The following is a 19,754-nucleotide window of genomic DNA, read 5'->3' as shown; positions in this document are numbered from 1 at the left end:
GAGGCGCGGAGGCCTCGTAGTTTTAGCATGAGAGCTCCGCAGGTGCACGCGGCGGAGCCGGGGACGGAGTTTAATGGGTTGTTGACGTCACGACATCCGTCCGCGGAGTTCTCCTTCGTGTGGATACCGGTATCCACACGAAGGAGAACTCCGCGGACGGATGTCGTGACGTCAACAACCCGGGAAACTCCGTCCCCGGCTCCGCCGCGTGCACCTGCGGAGCTTTCGTGCTGACAGAACGAAGCCTCCGCGCCTCCGCCACGGAGGAGAACGCGCCGCGAGGCGTCAGAAAGGGATGACGTATGTCTCACGTGATGCGCGCTCCGCGGAGGAAAGGGGCGGATTTCTCCCGTGTGGATACCCCATTAACGTCCCAACTCAGACTGCGTTTTTGTGGTCTAAACAGATGTTTCGGCATCGTCATTCGCTGAGCTGCCTCCGTATGTTTCGCTGATTGGCTCTCCGAGTGTTGTGAGTGAAAATAGACGCACAGGCATTGTTTAGAGTGTAACGTCAGCAAAAGATTATTCATCGGTGGAAATAAGAAGAATGTAAGAACTTCAATTTTGACGCTGTTGCCAGAGCTGCTTTGAGAGCGCAATCATTCCAAGCTTCCACTATGCTCTTTACAAACACCATAGCACTTGTTGTTCGCAAATTAATGACGACACGACAGGACACCATAGGAGGGCTCCACCAAAACATCTCGCCGCTACTAGTGTGCGCTAGCACATTCGGCCACCGATCCCACTAGCCGTGATTGCGCAATCTTCGCTTATCGCTCTGGGCAGCGGCCTAGTGGCCGAGCTCGCGTGCTCTGCAGCGCGGACAGTTCACGCGACTCTCTAGCGTGACTTGGCGAAGCGTTAAAAACAATCGCACGCCATTCCTCGTATACGCCTCGAAGGTGGCGGCTCGGGAGGCTGCACATTTGCCTCTAACGGACTCCGAGCCACGGTCATTCGCTTCTGGCGCACCCGACATCGTCATGCTGACAGGAGCCCGTGGGCGTTGTATCAGCTGCGGTTGTAGTTCTACGGAAATTTATGCAGCATAGTTAACCTATGCACGGATCAATTCTAATTTTTTGTTGTTGTTTTTTTGCTTTGCCAACAAGCTTGGCGGCGCTATTAATCGGGTACCCCCAGGGCACCCCTAGCACACTTTCTGTCCACGCATATTCCCTCATTTTTTTAACGCATCATCCCTGCACCATAAGCGCCGTCCACACACTTGCAACCGAGTGAGACCGAGAGAGACAAGGCCGGTTTTTAAACACCGCGTAGGACCTGCTCTGCAGCAGCGCATCTGGTCTTCCGCGGTCGCAAGAGGCTTAGAAACCGGTCTTGTCTCTCTCGGTCGTACTCGGTTGCACAGGTGTGAATGGGCCTTTAGAGTAAATTACGTCTTACTGTGCTTCTCTCGGCCAGCAAGCCCGCCCGTATAAGACGCCCATGCGATGCTTGCATCGAGCACAAAGCGCCACTGCAGCGTTCGATTATGCTCGCACCACATATGTTTACACGCATGCGTCAGCATTTGTTGACGCGCTGTGAAGGAAGAGCGTCTGCACTCTAAAAAAAAGCACGTGCGCCTACTTTCACCTGGAAAGCCAATCACCGCAACTTACGGAGGCAGCTTAGCGAATGACGATGTCGAAACATAAATTGAGTTGTGACATTAAGCAATGCAAGCATGACGTTTTGCAGTGTTTAATGTTAAAACTCAGACTGCGTTTTCTGGTCTAAACATATGCTTCAGCATCGTCATTTGCTGAGCTGCCTCCGTAAGTTGCGCTGATTGGCTCTCCGAGTGTTGTGCGTGAAAGTAAACGAACAGACTTTTTTAGTGTGAATGAAGGAGCTACAAAAGGTTTAAAGAAACAAGAAAAATGCACCTTGCGCTGTCCTATCAAAACGTCAAGAAGTGATTTTCTTTTAACTCTTCTTTGTTCTTGTCGTTTACCCGAAAAGTTTTATCCACCAATGAAATTCTGCCAGCCTACACTCTAAAAAACGTCTGTGCGTATACTTTCACCCACAGCACTCGGAGAGCCACTCACGGCAACTCACGGAGGCAGCTCAGCAAATGACGTCCGAAACATATGTTTAGACCAAAAAAGCGCAGTTTGAGTTGTGACATTAAGCAATACAAAACGTCACGCTTGCATTGCTTAATGTCACAATTCAGAGTGCGTTTTTTGGTCTAAACATATGTTTCGGCATCGTCATTCGCTAAGCTGCCTCCGTGAGTTGCGGTGATTGGCTCTCCGAGTGCTGGGCGGGAAAGTATACGCGCATACTTTTTTTTAGACTGTATAGTCCTTTGCATCGCCTATCACCCGGGTGTGAAATGCTGAGTCACTTAGCTGTGGACGCATGCGCAGCGTCCGATATACCGCCCAGGAGATCAACAGCGCACGCTCATAAGGCGTTCCACAGCCCAGCAGACAAAGATGACCGCGCGCACTAGGCGATTTTTTGCAAAGGTCTATACAGTCCACGAGAAACATGAAAAAGTGCAATGACGCGCAGCAAAAATATCGCCAGGGAAGTATTCGATTTCGCTCGCCTGAGGCGCTGCCCAAACTTGAAAGCTACAGTCCCGTAATAGACTCAAAAATGGCGCGTGAGGATCTGATCTCGCAAACACAGCAAAGCCAACCGTCTAGCTCGAAAACCGGAAGTCTTTAATTAAGGGCCATTCGCACATTAGCGCCAGCCCGTCTCAATACACGCGAGAAAGAGCGCATAACGCATCTGCAGTGCTGACAAAGGCATCCATGGACACGAGCGCGTGGCGGTGAATGGGCCGCGATCCTGCGTATTTTTCTGTGCGCCCTGATTGGTCTAGACGGCGACGAGCGCCATGACAATGCACTTTTTTTGCTGCTTTATTAACTCTATCGGGTTATATATGTTCATTCAAGTTAACTCCATGAGGGTAGAACGAGTATAGAAATGAAAAATCGGTTTTGGGTATTGTAACGCAAATTACCAGACAAGAAACGTAACTAAACGAAGATTAATGGTGCAGTTTCACAACGGTGGCTGCTCGTTCAGTGTGTGCAGTGAAAAACCTGTGTCTTTTTTTTTTACATTTAATTTGTGTTTTAAGAAAAACTCCGGGATTCAAAACCAATGTTTATAGCCTGGCAGCTATGCAGGCAGTTCGGCTGACACGCTTTCCCTGGGCACAACTTCTACTACTCACATCAAAACAAAGTGCAGTTGCAGACGGTATAACTTAAATTTCTCATAAGCCTAATTGTTTATGCTAACGCGCATCATTAGTTTATAACACGGGTCGGGTATTTGAAAAATTAAAAATGCGAACGTTCAAATAACACACTGCTCTTCGAGGTGCCGTGCCCCATCGACAAAAACCGCTTACTAACCTTTTTCTTTTTTTTAGCCTTGTTCTTTCTGCACTCAATTGTTTACTTTCGATATCTCAAAATAGCTGCCTTCTTTTCCTAGACGCATTATTGTTGCTTTCTGCGAATGTCAAACTTAATCCTGACCCTTCTATAGTGTAGAAAAATTAAGCATACTTGTAGAAAACGTTGCGTCGGCGAATGACAAATACCAGAAAGAAACCCGCGATAAACTTAGCGCTATCAGTACAGGTATTGACAAACTCAAGCAGAACGTCAGTTCTAGAGAAGCAAATGCAAGAAATTACTGACATTAAAGAAAGCCTCGCTATAGTTGAATCTACTATGAATGACGTTCGAGGAGATATTGGCAACTCGCGCGATAAAATATTCAACTTAAACTCGGGTATCAACGACCTTAACAACAGAAGGACAAGGATCATAATTAATAAAACTAAACCTTGGCGTAGAGGTTGGAGAGCTTGAACGCACATATCGCATTGGCCGCGGGCATGGTAAGTTAGCGCGACCTATCGTGGTACGGCTCATAGGCTACCGTAGTAAACAAAGCGTGCTGAATAATGCCAACAAACAGAAACATTTACCCTCTCTGAAAGTGTCCATATTCGAAGACTTTACGCCTGGGGTTTGCCATCACCGTGGCAAATTGTGAGAGTTTAGTGCGCAGTTCAGGGAAAAATACGTTAAAGTGAAACTCGTGTATAACAAGCTTTGTGCTGACGGAAAGCAGTACACGCGTATTGTTCTGAAGCCGATGAACGTTATTCTGCTTAAGAATTTTTAAGCCGAAGATTCAGAGATGATTTCACAAATCTAGGACAACATGCAGAGATGGGTGTGTTGATCTCGGGGTGCTTGTCTCAAACTTTCATGATCTTTTGCCTAAGCAAGATCTTGTTTTATCAATCATGAATGTGTCAGGTGCCAAAATCATTATTTGAACCGAAACATGGCTTCACCCTGAAATAAGCGATGGCGAAGTACTTTCTAGTCAGTCATATTTGTCTCGTAAAGATCGTGCGAATTCCTCTGGTGGTAGTAGTCAACTTCCTCGCCGGGACCTCGTGGTATGGGGGTGGGCGCGTCCTGGTCCGGATGGTGACGACCGATGATGGTGCTCACCCGATGACAGCCCCCGGGAAGTTTATAATAAAAAAAATACTAAAAGTTGTTCGATCCCGCTGAACACATTGCGACGTTGGTTGGCTTTACACTGGCCAGTGTGGCCACGTTTATTATGAAACAAAACAATTCAACAGTGAGTTAAAATCCCAGAATTAAACCCCGTACTTTTGTTTCCAGTCTCCCAAAATCGAATCGAAACCAATCCTCCAGAATCCTCTCGGGGATCCTTTTGTAGACTCGTAAGGGCCTCCTTTCCCCTCAGGGACCGATCAATCCCTTCAAATTTCACCCCTCCCACGTTGTACACTGTTCTCCAATGGTCGGCGAGCTGTCAGCCTGGCGCTCCAACCGCCAAATTCAAATTCTTTCTAGAGTCAACCCCTGCATTTTACGCAGACTGGTTGGCGCCAACAGCTAAATTCTTACATCGGGTAAAAAGTGACAATTTTACACTAAGCGGCTAAACCCTCTATATACAGGCACATTCGGCTAAAAGCTACAAGCATCTCCAAGCAAGGGCTCTCCCAGTCCCGGTCCGAGCAGACTCCCGAAACTCGAGACGCTTCTTAACGACCGCGGGGGAAACCCTCCCACCTCGGCCGCGATGCGTCCGCACATGCTCCCCCAAAGCACCGACACCAACATAGAAAGTTTAAAAAAAAACCAACAATGCCGACGCAACTCTGAAAAGAGCAACTTTTCTGCCAAAAATCACCTTAACTAATAAGCAGGATTCCTACAAATTTAACAGTAATGTTCTCATAGTTATCAGCAAAACTATTAATGCGAAAGCACTAACTGTCCCATGGAGCGAAGCCGGCGTTGTCTGTAACCGTCTGTAGCAGCGAAACGGCAGTTGAATTCCCATTGGCCAGCGAAACGGCAGTTAAATTTCCATTGGCCAGAAGCACAGCAACGCAGATGCATCGTCACGGAAGCCGTGGAGCCCGCGAGACCGCGCCTGCGCACTGGGGAAGCGTGATGTCACCGCCGGTGCGCCGTGTGCAAAAGGAAGACGTTGCGTGCCGTTTGTAGGAATGCGCTGCACGTAGGCATTCCTATACGTAAGCAGTCTTAATTGTCCTCTATAATCTTTTATTACATCCCTCTTATCAGTATATTAAGAACTTGAAATTTTATCGGTACTCTTAGGACATCGTTCATTATCTGCCATTGGTGGCGCCTGTTACCGCCCTTCTGGCCGTGACAGTGCTTTTCTTGAAAAGCTGTACACTTGCGTGGAGCACATTTTTTCTTTATTTCCTCGTAGTACCGTCATTCTTGGTGGTGATTTTGCTTGTCCGGGTGTTGACTGGAAGGAAGAGAGTTTTGCCGTCTTGTGTTGCTCCAGCAGTATAGTGTCCACATTTATTGAGGCAATGAATAGCTGCAGTCTATCCCAAATAGTTCTAGAACCTACAAGAATATATTTTGTTTTGAATTGTGTTTTTACCTCGAATGCTGATCAGGTGATACCGGTTCGTGTTCTCGATAAAATAAGCGACCATAACTTAGTCCTGGTTGAAATGTCCCTTCGAATAGTAAGTAAAACATGACCCCTAAACTTATCAATGTTTATAACAAAGGTATGCGGGCTGAACTTTACTGAAAGAACAGTCAAGCCAAATTGAAGAAACATTTTAAAAATTGATGTCAGCATTGTACCTCATATTGTATTAAAAGCGAAGGCTGATCGATCGAGACACTCGAGACTAAGGCTGATCAATCGAGACTATAATATGAGTGTCTTCCTTGGATATACCGGCCCTTCAGTAGCCAACCGCGGTCAAGTAGACACTATTTATTTTGACATGTCAAAGGCTTTCGACAGGGTTTCGCACAACATACTTTTGTCAAAATTTAAAAAATATGGCTTATGCCCTACTTACTGTTCATGGTTTTCCAGCTACCTGAGAAACCGCCAGAATCAAGTCAGTTTCTCAGATTGTTTGTCCGGGCCGTTTTTATCATTATCTGGTGTGCCCCAGGGCTCTAACCTTGGGCCGTTGTTATTTTTAGTGTTCATCAGCGACTTGCCGTCGCAGGTGCTGCACTCCAAAGCATTATTGTACGCAGATGACTTGAAGCTGTTCAGGAGGGTAGAGAACGTACAGGATTGTCTGTTGTTACAAAACGACGTATGTTCAATTGAGCAGTGGTGCATAACAAATAGACTACAACTTAATCTCAAGAAGACTTCAGTCATGTCAATCAGCAGGAAACACGAGAGCATAGTGTTCAGCTACAACCTTTCCGGAGGGCACATAAAGCGTGTATCTCTTGTACGGGATCTTGGTGTTCAAGTGGACTCCAGGCTGTTTTTTCATCAACATGTGTCACAGATAGTTAATCAAGGCCTGCGATGTCTTGGTGCGGTGTCACGGATAACTAGAAAATTTAGAAGCCCTCATTGTGTTCTCTCTTTATATTGTTCACTTGTCCGGCCGCGTTTAGAGTTCGCATCCGTAATATGGAACTCTGTTTCTCTCGGCTACAGCAATGTAATCGAAGAGGTACAGCGGAAATTTATTCGTATTGTATACGATAGGCACATTGGTCGTCGGCGTTTTTACAGCCATAGCTCGGTATTAGCAGACATAGGCCTCCAGTCTCTTCACGACAGGAGGCTTGCACATGATATGAACTTTTTGAGAAAAGTTGTGCATGGCACTCTTGATTGCGACGAGTTGTTGTCATCATTGTGCTTCCGTGTCCCATCTGGGAAGGCGTGTAAATGTATTCACACATTTTATACAGATATTCATTCAAAGTGTCCAATGACTCGGTTACAAGATACATACAATTCAATGTTTTTACAAGATGACATATTCACTTGACTTTATCTTAGTGTGCCCGTGGCAACCACTTTTATTTTTAACTAACTAGGATTTGATGACGCGTCAGATTAATTTCTATTGTGCTCCTCGGCAACCACACTGTCCTATGTAATACCCTTTTTATTGTTAACGCCACTGTGCGAAACATGACAAAGTGTACTGTCCTGTAGGCCTCACGGCTGTTGACCGGCACTAAATAAACTATCTATCTATCTATCTATCTATCTATCTATCTATCTATCTATCTATCTATCTATCTATCTATCTATCTAACTCTGGTTTACGTATACACTCAGAAAATTGAATAATAAAAAAGAAACGTCTCATTGTTAAACCTAAAACGACCAATATTCGGTATTATTTTAAAAATATTCAAATTGCGTAAGATAATTTAAATGCAACATTAAGAAAGTGAAAGATAAATTTTACAAGCAAGTTCTTTATAGCCTATTAATATCCAATCCTCGTACATTTTGGAAAATTACACATCCCAGGAAAAGATGACTCCCTTCCTAAGCTATGCAATGAGCTCAACCAAGTGCTAACTAACCTGGAATCAACTACCGTCTTTAAAAAGTTATTTTCATTATTGTTTACCTTAGTACAGTTGCCACTATTAAAGGTCAGATATGTAGCGTGCCTAATTTTCAGTGTGAACCAGTTATCTTCTACCCGAACAATATCTTGAATGTAATAGAAAAACTCTCCCCAAGCTCAGCTCCCGGTGCCGACAATATCTGTTCAAAACTTCTCAAGTTAATAAAGCTCATATCCTCCAACCTTTTTTTTTTTTTTTCAACAATTTTTTTTAATTAGTTACCTTACCCGCGCACTGGAGATTTGGGAGTGTGTCACCCATCTTGAAATCCAGAAACAAAAATTATTGTTTAAATTACAGACCCATTTCCTTAACTAGTGTGCCTTGCAAAATAATGGAACATGTCATCCACTCTCAAATTATGAATTATTTGTCAGAAAATAATTTAATATGAAATAATCAGCATGGTGTCCAAAGGAGTTATTTTCGTGAGACCCATCTTTTCGAATTTCTTACTGACCTGCATTACAGCTTTCACTCATCTAAACCTACCGATGCCATTTTTATTGATTTTTCAAAAGCATTCACCCCGTTCTTCACCAACGACTTTTGTATAAGCTTTCTGAACTAAAATTTTATCCTTCTATTATACCCTGGATAGCTGAATTCTTAACGAACTGGACTCAAGCAGTATGTCTTGGCCAGGACAAATCATCCATCCTTCCGGTAATATCTGGTGTTCCCAACGCAGCGTTCTGGGATCGGTTCTATCCCTTATATAACTTAATGATCTTCTTCTTCATCTAATATCGTCCATCAAACTTTTGCGGACGATTGTGTTATTTATTGTTGTACTACTAACCCCGATGACTCAGGATTTCAAAAACCTCTGAAACGCCGAAAAAAAAAGATTTTTTTTTCATGCTAGGCGTTGAATTGGCATATCAGGACATTACAAAAAAATTGTTTCACAATGGAGTTGCGTAGTTCTTTTTATAAAAAATAGAAATACGAGGCCAAATTCAAAGTTCCCGCCAGTGGACTGTGACGTAACAGTGTACCGCATGGCGTCGGGCGGTCACGGCGGTCAGAAGGGAGGCATCGCCGGAAGTCACGTGAGTTGTATCCCTCCTCGTGTTTACCGCGACCGCGTGTAATAATTTTTTTTAATATTTTTGCTATTCTCCGCACCTCCACGAGCTATCCAAGCAGACAAGGTTTCTTTTATTTGCTTTTCATCGCCTAACATTGCTGTAAAGGAATAAGAAGAGGAGTCAGTGAATTGACGTGATCAACTACAATGCCTAGAAGGTGCTGTGTGAGGGACTGTCCCGGTATTTCAGCTACTGAAGAAGAGATCACACTGCAGGCATTTCCGAGAGACATACAAGAGATGGACCGGTGGCTGACTGCAGTTCCCGCAGGACAGCTATTAGAATGCGTGGGTAAGCGATGGATATGCTCGATGCACTTTAGTGATGAAGATTACAACCCTAGGCGAAGTTTACTAAAGCTGCCCAGCCTGCCCACACCCAGCGTACGAACCGCCGGTATGCCGTGTACCGGTATTTCCTAAAAGTACAGCAAATTGAAAATGTCAAGGTAATTCCTGCGCGGTGATTGTCTTTCAACTCCAGCTTGAACTTGTAGACTGTAGGCAACAAATGTAGACTAACTTGTGATTAACCCGGGGCATTGGAAACTTCCTGTCGTGAAGTTCGAAGTATGCAATCTTGAGCATTGTTATATTCAAGCAAACGAGTGGGAATTCTTCGTGTGATGTTATGCAACCTATCGGCTGCAAGTCTGCAAGTTTCCTGCCCATCTCCCTGCAGCAGCGGCACTCAAGAGTCTTGAATTAGGCACCACGACGCATCGGCTGCATGTGCACCTAGTGAACAAGTTCTACACATGTTCTAGACAGAGAGAAAGAGAGAAAAAACTTTTAATAAACAATTAGTTGGGCTCTTCCGAGGCGAGAGGAGCCCTCATGCCAGGACCCCTGTAGCTGTCGCTGCGGTTCGGGCCCGCAAGACCAGATTACGCTGGTCGTCCGGATCCCAGCCGGACAGCGCAGCTTCTCACTGCTCGGCGTTTGGGTTGGGAACTGGGGCAGCAGCCTGAATCTTAGGGCATGCCCACGTGATGTGATATAATGAAGCCTTTTCGATGCACAGGGGACATTTGTTTGTCGGGTATACTGTAGGGAACATGGCATGCAAAAGACTGAGGTAAGGAAAAGTTTTTTTTTTTTTTTTTTTTTCGTAACATGCGCCGATCTACGGCGTCCTTTCTCGTTAGAGATTCGTGCGGCGGAGGAAGGGTGCGGCGACTCAATTGCAGATGTTGAAGGATGTCACGATAGGTAAGGGGAATCGGGATGGGGACCAGGGATCGTTCTTCCTACGGTGGCGGGACCCGGAGGGTTAAAGCTCGGGCTGACGCGTGTGCGCGTTCGTTCCCGCTCAGGGAATTAGGCCCCGGCGTCCATATCAAGGATACTGTAGGGAGTTGTTCAGGGGGGTGATAAGTTAAAATTCGATGAGCAAGTTTGGAGAGGCGACCGTTGCCAAAACTACGGCAAGCTGCCTGCGAGTCAGTAACTATTGAAAGAGATGTGATAGCTGGGGTGAACGTAATAGCGAGCTTCTGCCTCGAGTGGGAGAGAGGTAGGAACGGTCGCGAGTGGTCACTTCCCGCATGTCTTTGTCGATTACGCTCACGGCCATGGCCAGTCGACCCGGGTAACTGGCGGCGCTAGTGTATCTGACGTGGCGGGTATATTGAAGTTTCTTCTTAAGAGCGCGGGCGCGAGCCTGTCGTCTCCCCTGATGGAACTCGGGGTGCATGTTTTTGGGTATTGGGGCAACAGAAATTTTGGTGCGATAAACAGCAGTGAGGGGAATCGTTTCACTGTGGCCCAAGGTTTGAATCGGATAGCCCAGACGAGTTAGAACCTGCCCGCATGCAGGTGTTAGCTTGAGACGTTCGCGTTGACCTATGAGGTGCGCTTTAATGTGCTCTTCGACGGTATTGTGAATGCCGAGAGACAGGAGACGTGGTGTCGAGGTGCCTGGTGGAAGACCGAGGGCTTGTTTGTAAGACCGGCGAATTAGTACTTCGAGTTTTTCTTGTTCCCGAGGCTTGAGGGTCAGATAGGGGGCAGAGTAGGTTGCACGGCTAATGATGAGTGCCTGGATGAGACGGGTAGCGTCTTCCTCTTTCAGGCCGTGTCGTCTGTTGGCAATTCGTCCCATCATACGAAGAATTTGATTCCTGGTATGCGTGAGACGTTGAAGCGCGTGTGATCCTCCTCCGCCGTCTTGTTGGAGAAAGAGGCCGAGAATCCTAATGCACGTCACTTGAGGAATGACTTGATTCTCGAGTGGGAGAGTAAGCTGTGACGGGTCATGGGGAATGACAAAACATGCACTTTATGCTCGACGTTTACTTGTACTAGGTACACTCACCAGTTCGTATTCTTTAGGCCGCAGGCATCTTCAGCCTGGAGAGTATCCGATGATTCAACGACCTCGGTGTCTGAACCTTCAACAATCCGATCGGGCGTGTCATACGCTAGCAATTCTAATCTCCGCGAGCGTTCTCAAATTTTTCTTTTCAAAACTTGATAGCTTGTTTTGTGCCCAGTATAGTTCTGTATTTTCGGACTGACGGCATGCACTCGTACACTGGCTTGTACTCGCAGCGCTTTCATCATTGACCTCCATCATGTCGATCCACTGACTCTCCGTCCTCAACTTTTACAGCACGCAAACTAACCAACGGTGCAGCGATAAAGAGAACTGAAACTTTTTTCTACGATCGCTCATACAAAGAGCAGAATAAAAAAACAAAAAAGTCTTAGGCACAGTCGCGGAGAGCACGAGGAGTGTAACTCACATGACTTCCGGCGAACTCCCTTTTAGTGACGTAGGTCAATGCCTCCCTTCTGACCGCCCCGACACCTTGCGGTACACTGTTACATCACAGCGCACTGGCGGGAACTTTGAATTGGGCCTCGTATTTCTATTTTTTATTAAAAAAAAAACTACGCAACTCTATAGGGAAAGAATTTTGATTTAATGTCCTGATATGCCGATTCAACGCCTATAGCATGAAACAAAATTTTTTTTGGCGTGTCAGAGGCCCTTTAAATATATTTTCACAGTGTTGCGATATGCGGCAAATGAAAGTAATATTTAAAAAGTGTAAGCGATCAACCCGGTCAACGTAATTCACCAATGAGTAACTATTCCTTACTAATGATGTCCCTTGAAAGAAGTGTCAAACTATTAATATCTAGGCGTAGCATTTTCTGACGACCTCACTTGGGCTACTCATATTAATACTATAGTGGCTAGTACATGTTAATCCTTTGTATGTATTAAACGTAACTCATACCTCACACCCTTTGTGTTGAACTAACTGTTGAAAACACTTTTGCAAGATCTAAATTGGACCATGCTTACTTTATTTGGTGGCCTCATCAAACCTTTCTTATTTACAAGCTATAAATCTGTTCAAAACATGGTGATTCGTTTTATATCACATGATTACTTTCGAAAAAGTCAGTATATTTACACTAAACTCGGCACTTGACTTGTGCCCATTGTCTGAAAGAACTAATCTCTCCCGTTTTGTTATCTTCCACAAACTAATCTTTTCCTCCTCTTCTTTTCGTGACCTTTACTTATAACCACCATCACACATTTCCATGCGCCTGGATCTTAACCTAAAAATAAATCCATTCGCGAGGAGTAATAAATTTAAGAGCTCCCCAGTGGGTCTTGCAATTAATAACTGCAATTATCTTCCTCAATTAATTGTAAATGAAACTAATGAGGATGAATTCAGAGACCTTTGCAAGGCACACCTCCAAACTGTTAATAATTACCATATTTAGCTAACACCACCTATTGCTCCCTTTTGCTTCTTTTTTGCATTTTTGTCGATATTTATATAATTAATCAACTGTTTTTTTTTTGTTTTATTTACCTGTTGTTCAAATTTACCGTGTAATGCCCTGTTCACGTACCTTTCAGGGATAATAAAATGGAATGAAATTAAATGTACCGTCCTCACATAATTCTTAACGGCCCAGCCACTGATATTCCATCTGGTTTCAGTCCCTCGGCGGTTGGATGGGGATTTAAACAGCGCTCCTTCATTATCGCCGTGTCATTTGCATTTGCGCAAAGAACGAAAACAAAAAAAGAAAAAAGAAAGAAGTCTGGCTTTCATTGAGCGAGCCAATTACCATTTCTTTCTGCTTTATTGGAGTTTGCTACTTTAGAAAGTCACGGTCTCTAGCCGGTGGCCGTAATCAGCTCTTCTGGCGCCGCTTGGAAGCAATTGAATTTGACAGTGCCTTTTGGCTCGCTCGAATAGTGCCTCTAAAACTGTTTTGGCTGCCGGAAATTGTACTCCTTAGCAGCCTGCAAGAGGATAAGCGGTCTTTTCACCCAATAGCCAAGAACTTAAAGTGCAACGTATACACGAATCGATCACGCATTTGTATGCATACTATTACAATGGAACCCTGAGTACTATGGTGATCAAACATGCTCATACCATCACGATTGTTGTTGTTATAAACAGAAACACGTGTGTTAGCATGCAATTTGTGTTAATTATTTATCAGACTTAAGATTGTGTTTTTTTTTAGAAATAAGATAATTCATAAGAATAAATGTTTGCTATGAAACATCACACCGGCTCCTTGCGTTTTAATAGTAGACTTTCGTGGGCGTACCAAACGGGGTGAAGGGGGCAAGGGGCGCTTGCCCCTCCCATTTCTCAGGGGGGGGGGGGGGGGGGAGGGGGGGGAGGGCATGGCATGTGTTTTGCCCCCCCTTCTGAAACAGCCGCCACTGGGCAGGGCAAACACTGGCCGGCGGCGCCCAAGAGATACCAAGGGCACCAACCCCCGGCCCTGGGGTGTGGGAGGGGGGTTTGCTCTCTCAGTCAAAAACAAGTTGATACGCCACTATAGACTTGGTCGAAATATAAAGAAGATGCAATCTGTAAGAGTTAAAACTTTGTACTTCTGGATTCCCAGATTCTTGGGGGACTTGCTTAAATTTACGCGAAAACAACAAAGCAACCAATAAACCAAAAGCTCGCCTTGCGTGTCCCGTGAAAAGGCGAGCCAGCTGAAGTAATGAACTATTGGCCTCAAAATCTCAACAGCGGCGCCAAGAAATATTAGGATTGTTTCTGTGAACAAGCTGCTGCATTAGAGTCGAAGCAGTGTTCAGCGACTATAGTCCCATCAATTTAAGATCCACATATAGCTCCTGGCTTCAACCTTTTTTCTACGTTAAAATAAACAATACGATTTCTTCTAGGAGTATCGCGAGTTCGGGAAGTAAACTTAATTGAACAAGTTTCACGTTACCCGAAAATGCGACCGAGTTACAGTTACTCAAAGTATAAGTTTTAACTAAGTATTATAATTTGTAACTTCAAACTGTTCATCATCTTCCTTTTCTGACTTCATGTTAGCCTTTAAATTACTTTAAGTCGGAAACTGTCGACGAATATTGACGCCTTACCTCCAGGTTGTATGGGAACCCGTTCTAGTAACGCTTTCAGTTACTAATTGAGCAAGTCACGAAGGCTTCTAAGTCACGTTTCTTGGTAGCGTGTACGTGTCCGCTGTCCGCCTGCGGATGACCATATATAATCCACTCGTGGATATAAAAACTGAGAGCTACTGCATGAATACTAATTGATGTGCAAGACAAGGTACTCAAGCCCCCCCCCCCCCCCCCCCCCCACCCCTTTTTCCACCAACCGCAAAAAAAACGGTGTTTTTTGTGATGTTCAAGCAGCGTGCCTGCGGCAGACTCGGACATGGCATCACAACCCTCTGACTGTACGTCCGCTTTCCGTCCGATGCTTGCTTGCAGGCTACGGCAACATCGCCCCCAAGACCAACTGGGGCAAGATGGTGACCATCTTGTACGCCATCGTGGGCATCCCGCTAATGCTGCTCTACCTGACCAACATCGGCGACATCCTGGCCCGGGCCTTCAAGTACGTGTACGGACAGCTGTGCAGCTGCGACCAGCGGGACTCGCGCCAGCAGCAGTACCTGAGGGCCTCGGGCGACCGCTGCCGCGTCAACCGGCTCCTTGTCGAAGAGAACGGGCTCCAGCGTCCCGGACTCGGCGCACCCGGTCAGGGGCTCGCCCTCGTCGGCCGCTCGGGCCGGGGTATCGAGGAGGACGTACGTGGCGAGGCTTCCTCGGTTTTTAACTTATCGATGTTTATTCGCCTAAAAGGTTGGTTCACACGCTTGCGAGGTTGCTTACGACCGAGTTTTTTTTTATCTCTTACGGCGAGCGTCCTCTCTCGTCATAAGAGATCACAAGGGGTTGTAATGCACTTGGTCACAAGCAGTCGCAATTGTGTGAACCATTTAGCCTTTAGGCCTTCTAACGTTTACATTCTAAAAAAAAAAAAGCGTCTATTAGTTCACTTTCCTGCAGAACAATGAGACAGCCAATCACAACGAACAACCGAAAGATCCCAGCGAATGACGAAGCTCAAAATACGATGATGTCACAAAATAAGTCGATGTGCGCAGGGATAATGAGCGAGTGAAACGTCACGCTCATGTGGCCCTGCGCACATCGCTGTATTTTTGTCTCGTTGTATTCCGAGCTTCGTGAGTCGTTGAGATGTCCTTCTATTGTTCGTAGTGATTGGCTGTCTCCGTATCGGGAAAGTGAACATCCTCTTTATATGGTGTAGAATGAATTATAAGCGACGTCTATACTTCGCTTTACCTTACCGTGAACTACAGCGGAACGAGCTATTCCAGCCAATCCGGCGCGTACCACGTGACTATGCGCCCTGAGCGTCGCTGCACCCCTCCCGAAGGACACGTGACACTCACACGGAGTTGCATTGGCTCAATGGTTCGGATGCGCTGCGTTTCAGCAATTGCAGGCTTAGCCCCCCCCCCCCCCCCCCCCCCCCCCCCTCCCCTCCGACTGATGCCCCACGGGCATCAGCAAGCGAAGGCTCGCACGTGTAGAGACATGGCGGGAGCCAGATGCCCTGCTTGCTGGGGGGATTGTATGTCTGTAATGTATTCCGCCTCGCGATGCAGCAAAAAGGGTGAGCGCAGGTGTTCCCACTCAGCGAAGAATAGGAATTGCAACCTCGCAACTGTCCGTACTGTTGTCTTCGAAGACCCTATCTTTTTTCCCGGATGTCGGTGGTTTCGCGCAAACGGCGTCGTCGCTGCTCCTCGGTTTTACGTTGTCGCGTACGTTGTGCCACCGCCACGGCCTTTCCCGCTCCCACGGCGCGTCGTTGGAAGCGTGCCGGAAGACGTTTCCTGTTACATAAGAGGGAAAGTGAACGTAATCGGCGAACGGGCGGAGCGAAAGAGCACGGCGGGAACCGCGCCGCGGCCTCACGAAACCCTGTCAAGTCCAAACCACGACCGTTCAAACGAAAGACGGCTGCATGCACCAGGGCAATATATTCTAACACATTCAAAATCATTATTCGTGTTCCCATATATACATTTTGGTGCGGTACACGCTTAGGGACCCGTGAGAGTGGGGAAGGTATACCTCAGACAGAATAGCGTAAATTTCGTTATGCCGATATATTTTACAGAGCCCAGAGGAAATGTGCCCGAAAGGCCTTTTACACCTCCTGCTATGAAGGGGAATACTGAGAATAGAAGCGAATTCTTGAAGTCGCGGTCACATTGCTATCATACAAAAGACACTCTGCCAACACTGTCCGATGGAGGTTTCCTTCTTCTATGGCGGTTGTGTCAGTATGGTTATGCAAAAACTCTGCAGACATCTTTGAATCATGTATATGTATGAACAAAACATATGCTTTGAACATACTCGATACCTGTCCGCAGATACCTCTATCATCCTGTCTGTAGTGAGTCTTTGTGTGATATGTAACTACGGCTTCACCTAGGTTTCAGAAGCACACTTTCCTTCCTTACCTGTGACCTCGTTTGTTTGTTTGTTTTCTTCTTTTTCTTTTTTTTTATCATATTCAACATTGTTTACCCAGTGCCAACTAGGGTGCCTCAATGTCCTTCTGTTTAGGGTGATGCCACCCTTTGTGGTACCACACGCCGACAGCACGCGCTCACGGGAAAAATACAAAGAAATTGACGAAAACAAAATGTCGCCAAAGCACAGTCAGCGCCACAAGCGCGTGCAGGGACACGCTCTGTCACGCGCTCCTTAACAAAAAATAAAAATAAACGTGTGTGACAAAATGGCGAGATGCCACCACCCTAAGCAAAGCGCACATGAAGGCACCCTAGTGCCAACATCTCCACTGGTTTCCAAATCTTAAAGAACTTATTCACCCGCACCGCAGGCGAAGATGGACGGGTTCGCCGGTGCTTACTTCGACGACGTAGACTTCGAAGAGCGGCCGCGCGTGACCGTGCCCATCCTGCTGTGCATGACCATCATCTCGGGATACATCTGCGGCGGTGCCGTGCTCTTCTCCATTTGGGAGGACTGGAACTACCTGGACGGCTCCTACTTCTGCTTCGTCACGCTCAGCACCATCGGCTTCGGCGACCTGGTGCCCGGTGACACCGTGGTCTCGGACAGCGGCTCCCAGGAGAAGCTGGTCATCTGCTCGCTCTACCTGCTCGTGGGACTGGCGCTCATCGCCATGTGTTTCAACCTGGTGCAGGAGGAAGTGGTGCACAAGCTCCGCTCGGTGGGACACAAGCTGGGCGTCATCAGTGACTCGGACGACTCGGACGAATGACGGTGGCCGGCCGCTGCCGAAGTGCCGTTCGTCGCGGTGGCCCCGAGCACCCTGCTCGCCACCAGAGCGCGCCGCGCGGGCAGGGCCCTGTTCGCCCACGGCCGCGCAAAAGGGGCCGGATAAGCGCGGGCTAGCGCCGACCATCGAGGGAGCACGTGCGCTTGCAGCGGCTGCGCTGGCCGTCGAGGCATCCACCCTCAAACCCCGCTGGCAGTCCGCTTTGAGGGGACACTGAAGCCGAATCCAACCTTTTCTTATGGTTAAGGTATCTTGCGATTCCGATGAGTTTATTAGGAAGACAACTTAATTTTTTTGCCTTTAGAAACTTTTAGCCGAATGTTGTGGGAAGAGATGGGGGTTTGTAAAAAAATGTACTTGCGAAGCTGATTCTTGTCTTCTTGAAGTGTTTCTACAACAAGCAGTCGACTGGGACGATACGGTCGAGTCACTGATGTTGAACGTTTCAGCAGAGAACGCCAGTGTTTAGACCGTCTTTACATTTAGACCGCGTTGCCAAGGCAGGTTCTATCCACGGTAGGCCCGTTTCCACTGATTTCTGACGCTCTGGAGCCCATCTTGTATACACACTGAATCGGCAGTTCTGGGCGGGAAACAAGCATCCATCGTCAATCGTAAGTTCGCAATTCACTTCAGTGTCCCTTTGAACCACACCGTCGTCAGTCGCCAAATGCAGGCAACCGTTCAGACTCCAGGGTGACCGTTAGAACAGCGGCGATCAAGTGTCACGTCACTGATAACACGCCCTTCCCCCTAAAACACGACGGCAACCCCACCGATAACTTCCGTTCCGCCCACCACAAAACGCGAACGCAGTGGTCCCAGTCTATAGACACTGAGTGCGTAACACAAGCAGGGTGAACAAACCTCTTGATTTGCTCGGCGACCTCCTTGTCGGGCAATGCCGAAACCTTATTGGCTGCGGAATTATGAGATGCTCGTGAATTTTCAGGCCTTGCGCCCCTTTGGTTGTCAGTGGCTACAGACGTGTGATGATGATGATGATAATGATGATGATGATAAAACAGCGTCCGACTGATTGCAGTAGGCAGTTCCGCTGGCGTTGGAAACACGTTCGTCACATACCGTGGCTCTAAAGAAATAAATGTCCGCACGTCTGTCTTGCCTGCGGAAAACGGCACACTCGTTGAACCAATTACAAGGATCTAAGAAAGGATATTTTAGCGAATCACGAGGCCGAAAAAGAAACACTTCGACTTGCACTGTTTTAACGAGACATGTTGTTGGGCTACACTCTAAAAAATGGCTGTAAGTCTACTTTCACGCACAACACTCGGAGAGCAATCACCGCAACTTACAGAGGCAGCTCAGCGAATGACGATGCGGAAACATATGTTTAGACCAAAAAACGCAGTCTGAGTTGTGACATTAAGCAATGAAAAACGTCACGCTTGCATTGCTTAATGTCACAACTCAGACTGCGTTCTTTGGTCTAAAGAGATGTTTGCCCATCGTCATTCGCTGAGCTGCCTCCGTAAGTTGCGGTGATTGGCTCTCCGTGTGGTGTGCGTGAAAGTAGACGCACAGACTTTTTTTAGAGTGTATGTTGATGAGTGATTCCCAGGGGACCTGTAAGCGCAAAGACGGATTCGAAGAAGGGGACACGAACAAACTTTGGCTCGGGTCATCTTATTCGCAGTCGCCCCTTTTCGCGCTTACAAGATTCTTAAGCTATGGTATGTCACAACGTAATAACTACATAAAACAAAAAGCTTCCCTCTCCCTCCTCGGTAAGTTCCCAGACAAAATAGACCTTCCTTCAAAGGACGCAGCGCCGTCGGCGGCAGCGAAAAGAATGCCGGGGACTGCCTTTATAGAACCTGCTATAGCAGACGACGGAGTCGACGATGGCGAGCGAACAAGGGCAGGTGCAGATGTTGTCGTGGCCTTTCGAATTTCCCGCAGCTGGTCTATTGGCATGCGCCTTTGAGTTAACATATCATTTCCGTGACGTCAAGGACATGGTGGACAATCCGCCAGGGCTCTTTTTCAAAATGGGCGCCCACAAAAGCTAATCTCGTCCTACTGCCCCTCGTCTCGG

The 19,754-nt window shown here is 46.9% G+C and overlaps 1 protein-coding gene across 1 annotated transcript in view; it reads left to right on the top strand.

Moving 5' to 3' along the window:
• Positions 1 to 18,069, top strand: part of LOC8033098 (TWiK family of potassium channels protein 7) — a 54,855-nt gene extending 36,786 nt beyond the window's left edge. The window contains exons 2-3 of the mRNA XM_029993650.3: positions 14,809 to 15,128; positions 17,270 to 18,069. Of these exons, the coding sequence (XP_029849510.2) occupies positions 14,809 to 15,128; positions 17,270 to 17,674 (725 nt within the window). The 3' untranslated portion in view covers positions 17,675 to 18,069. The remainder of the gene's footprint in view (positions 1 to 14,808; positions 15,129 to 17,269) is intronic.
• Positions 18,070 to 19,754: the final 1,685 nt, after the last annotated feature.

The sequence above is a fragment of the Ixodes scapularis genome, unplaced genomic scaffold, assembly GCF_016920785.2.
Source record: "Ixodes scapularis isolate PalLabHiFi unplaced genomic scaffold, ASM1692078v2 PGA_scaffold1__304_contigs__length_218370807, whole genome shotgun sequence".
In the NCBI taxonomy this organism is placed as follows: Eukaryota; Metazoa; Arthropoda; class Arachnida; order Ixodida; family Ixodidae; genus Ixodes; species Ixodes scapularis.
This window is presented reverse-complemented; position numbering and strand designations above follow the sequence as displayed.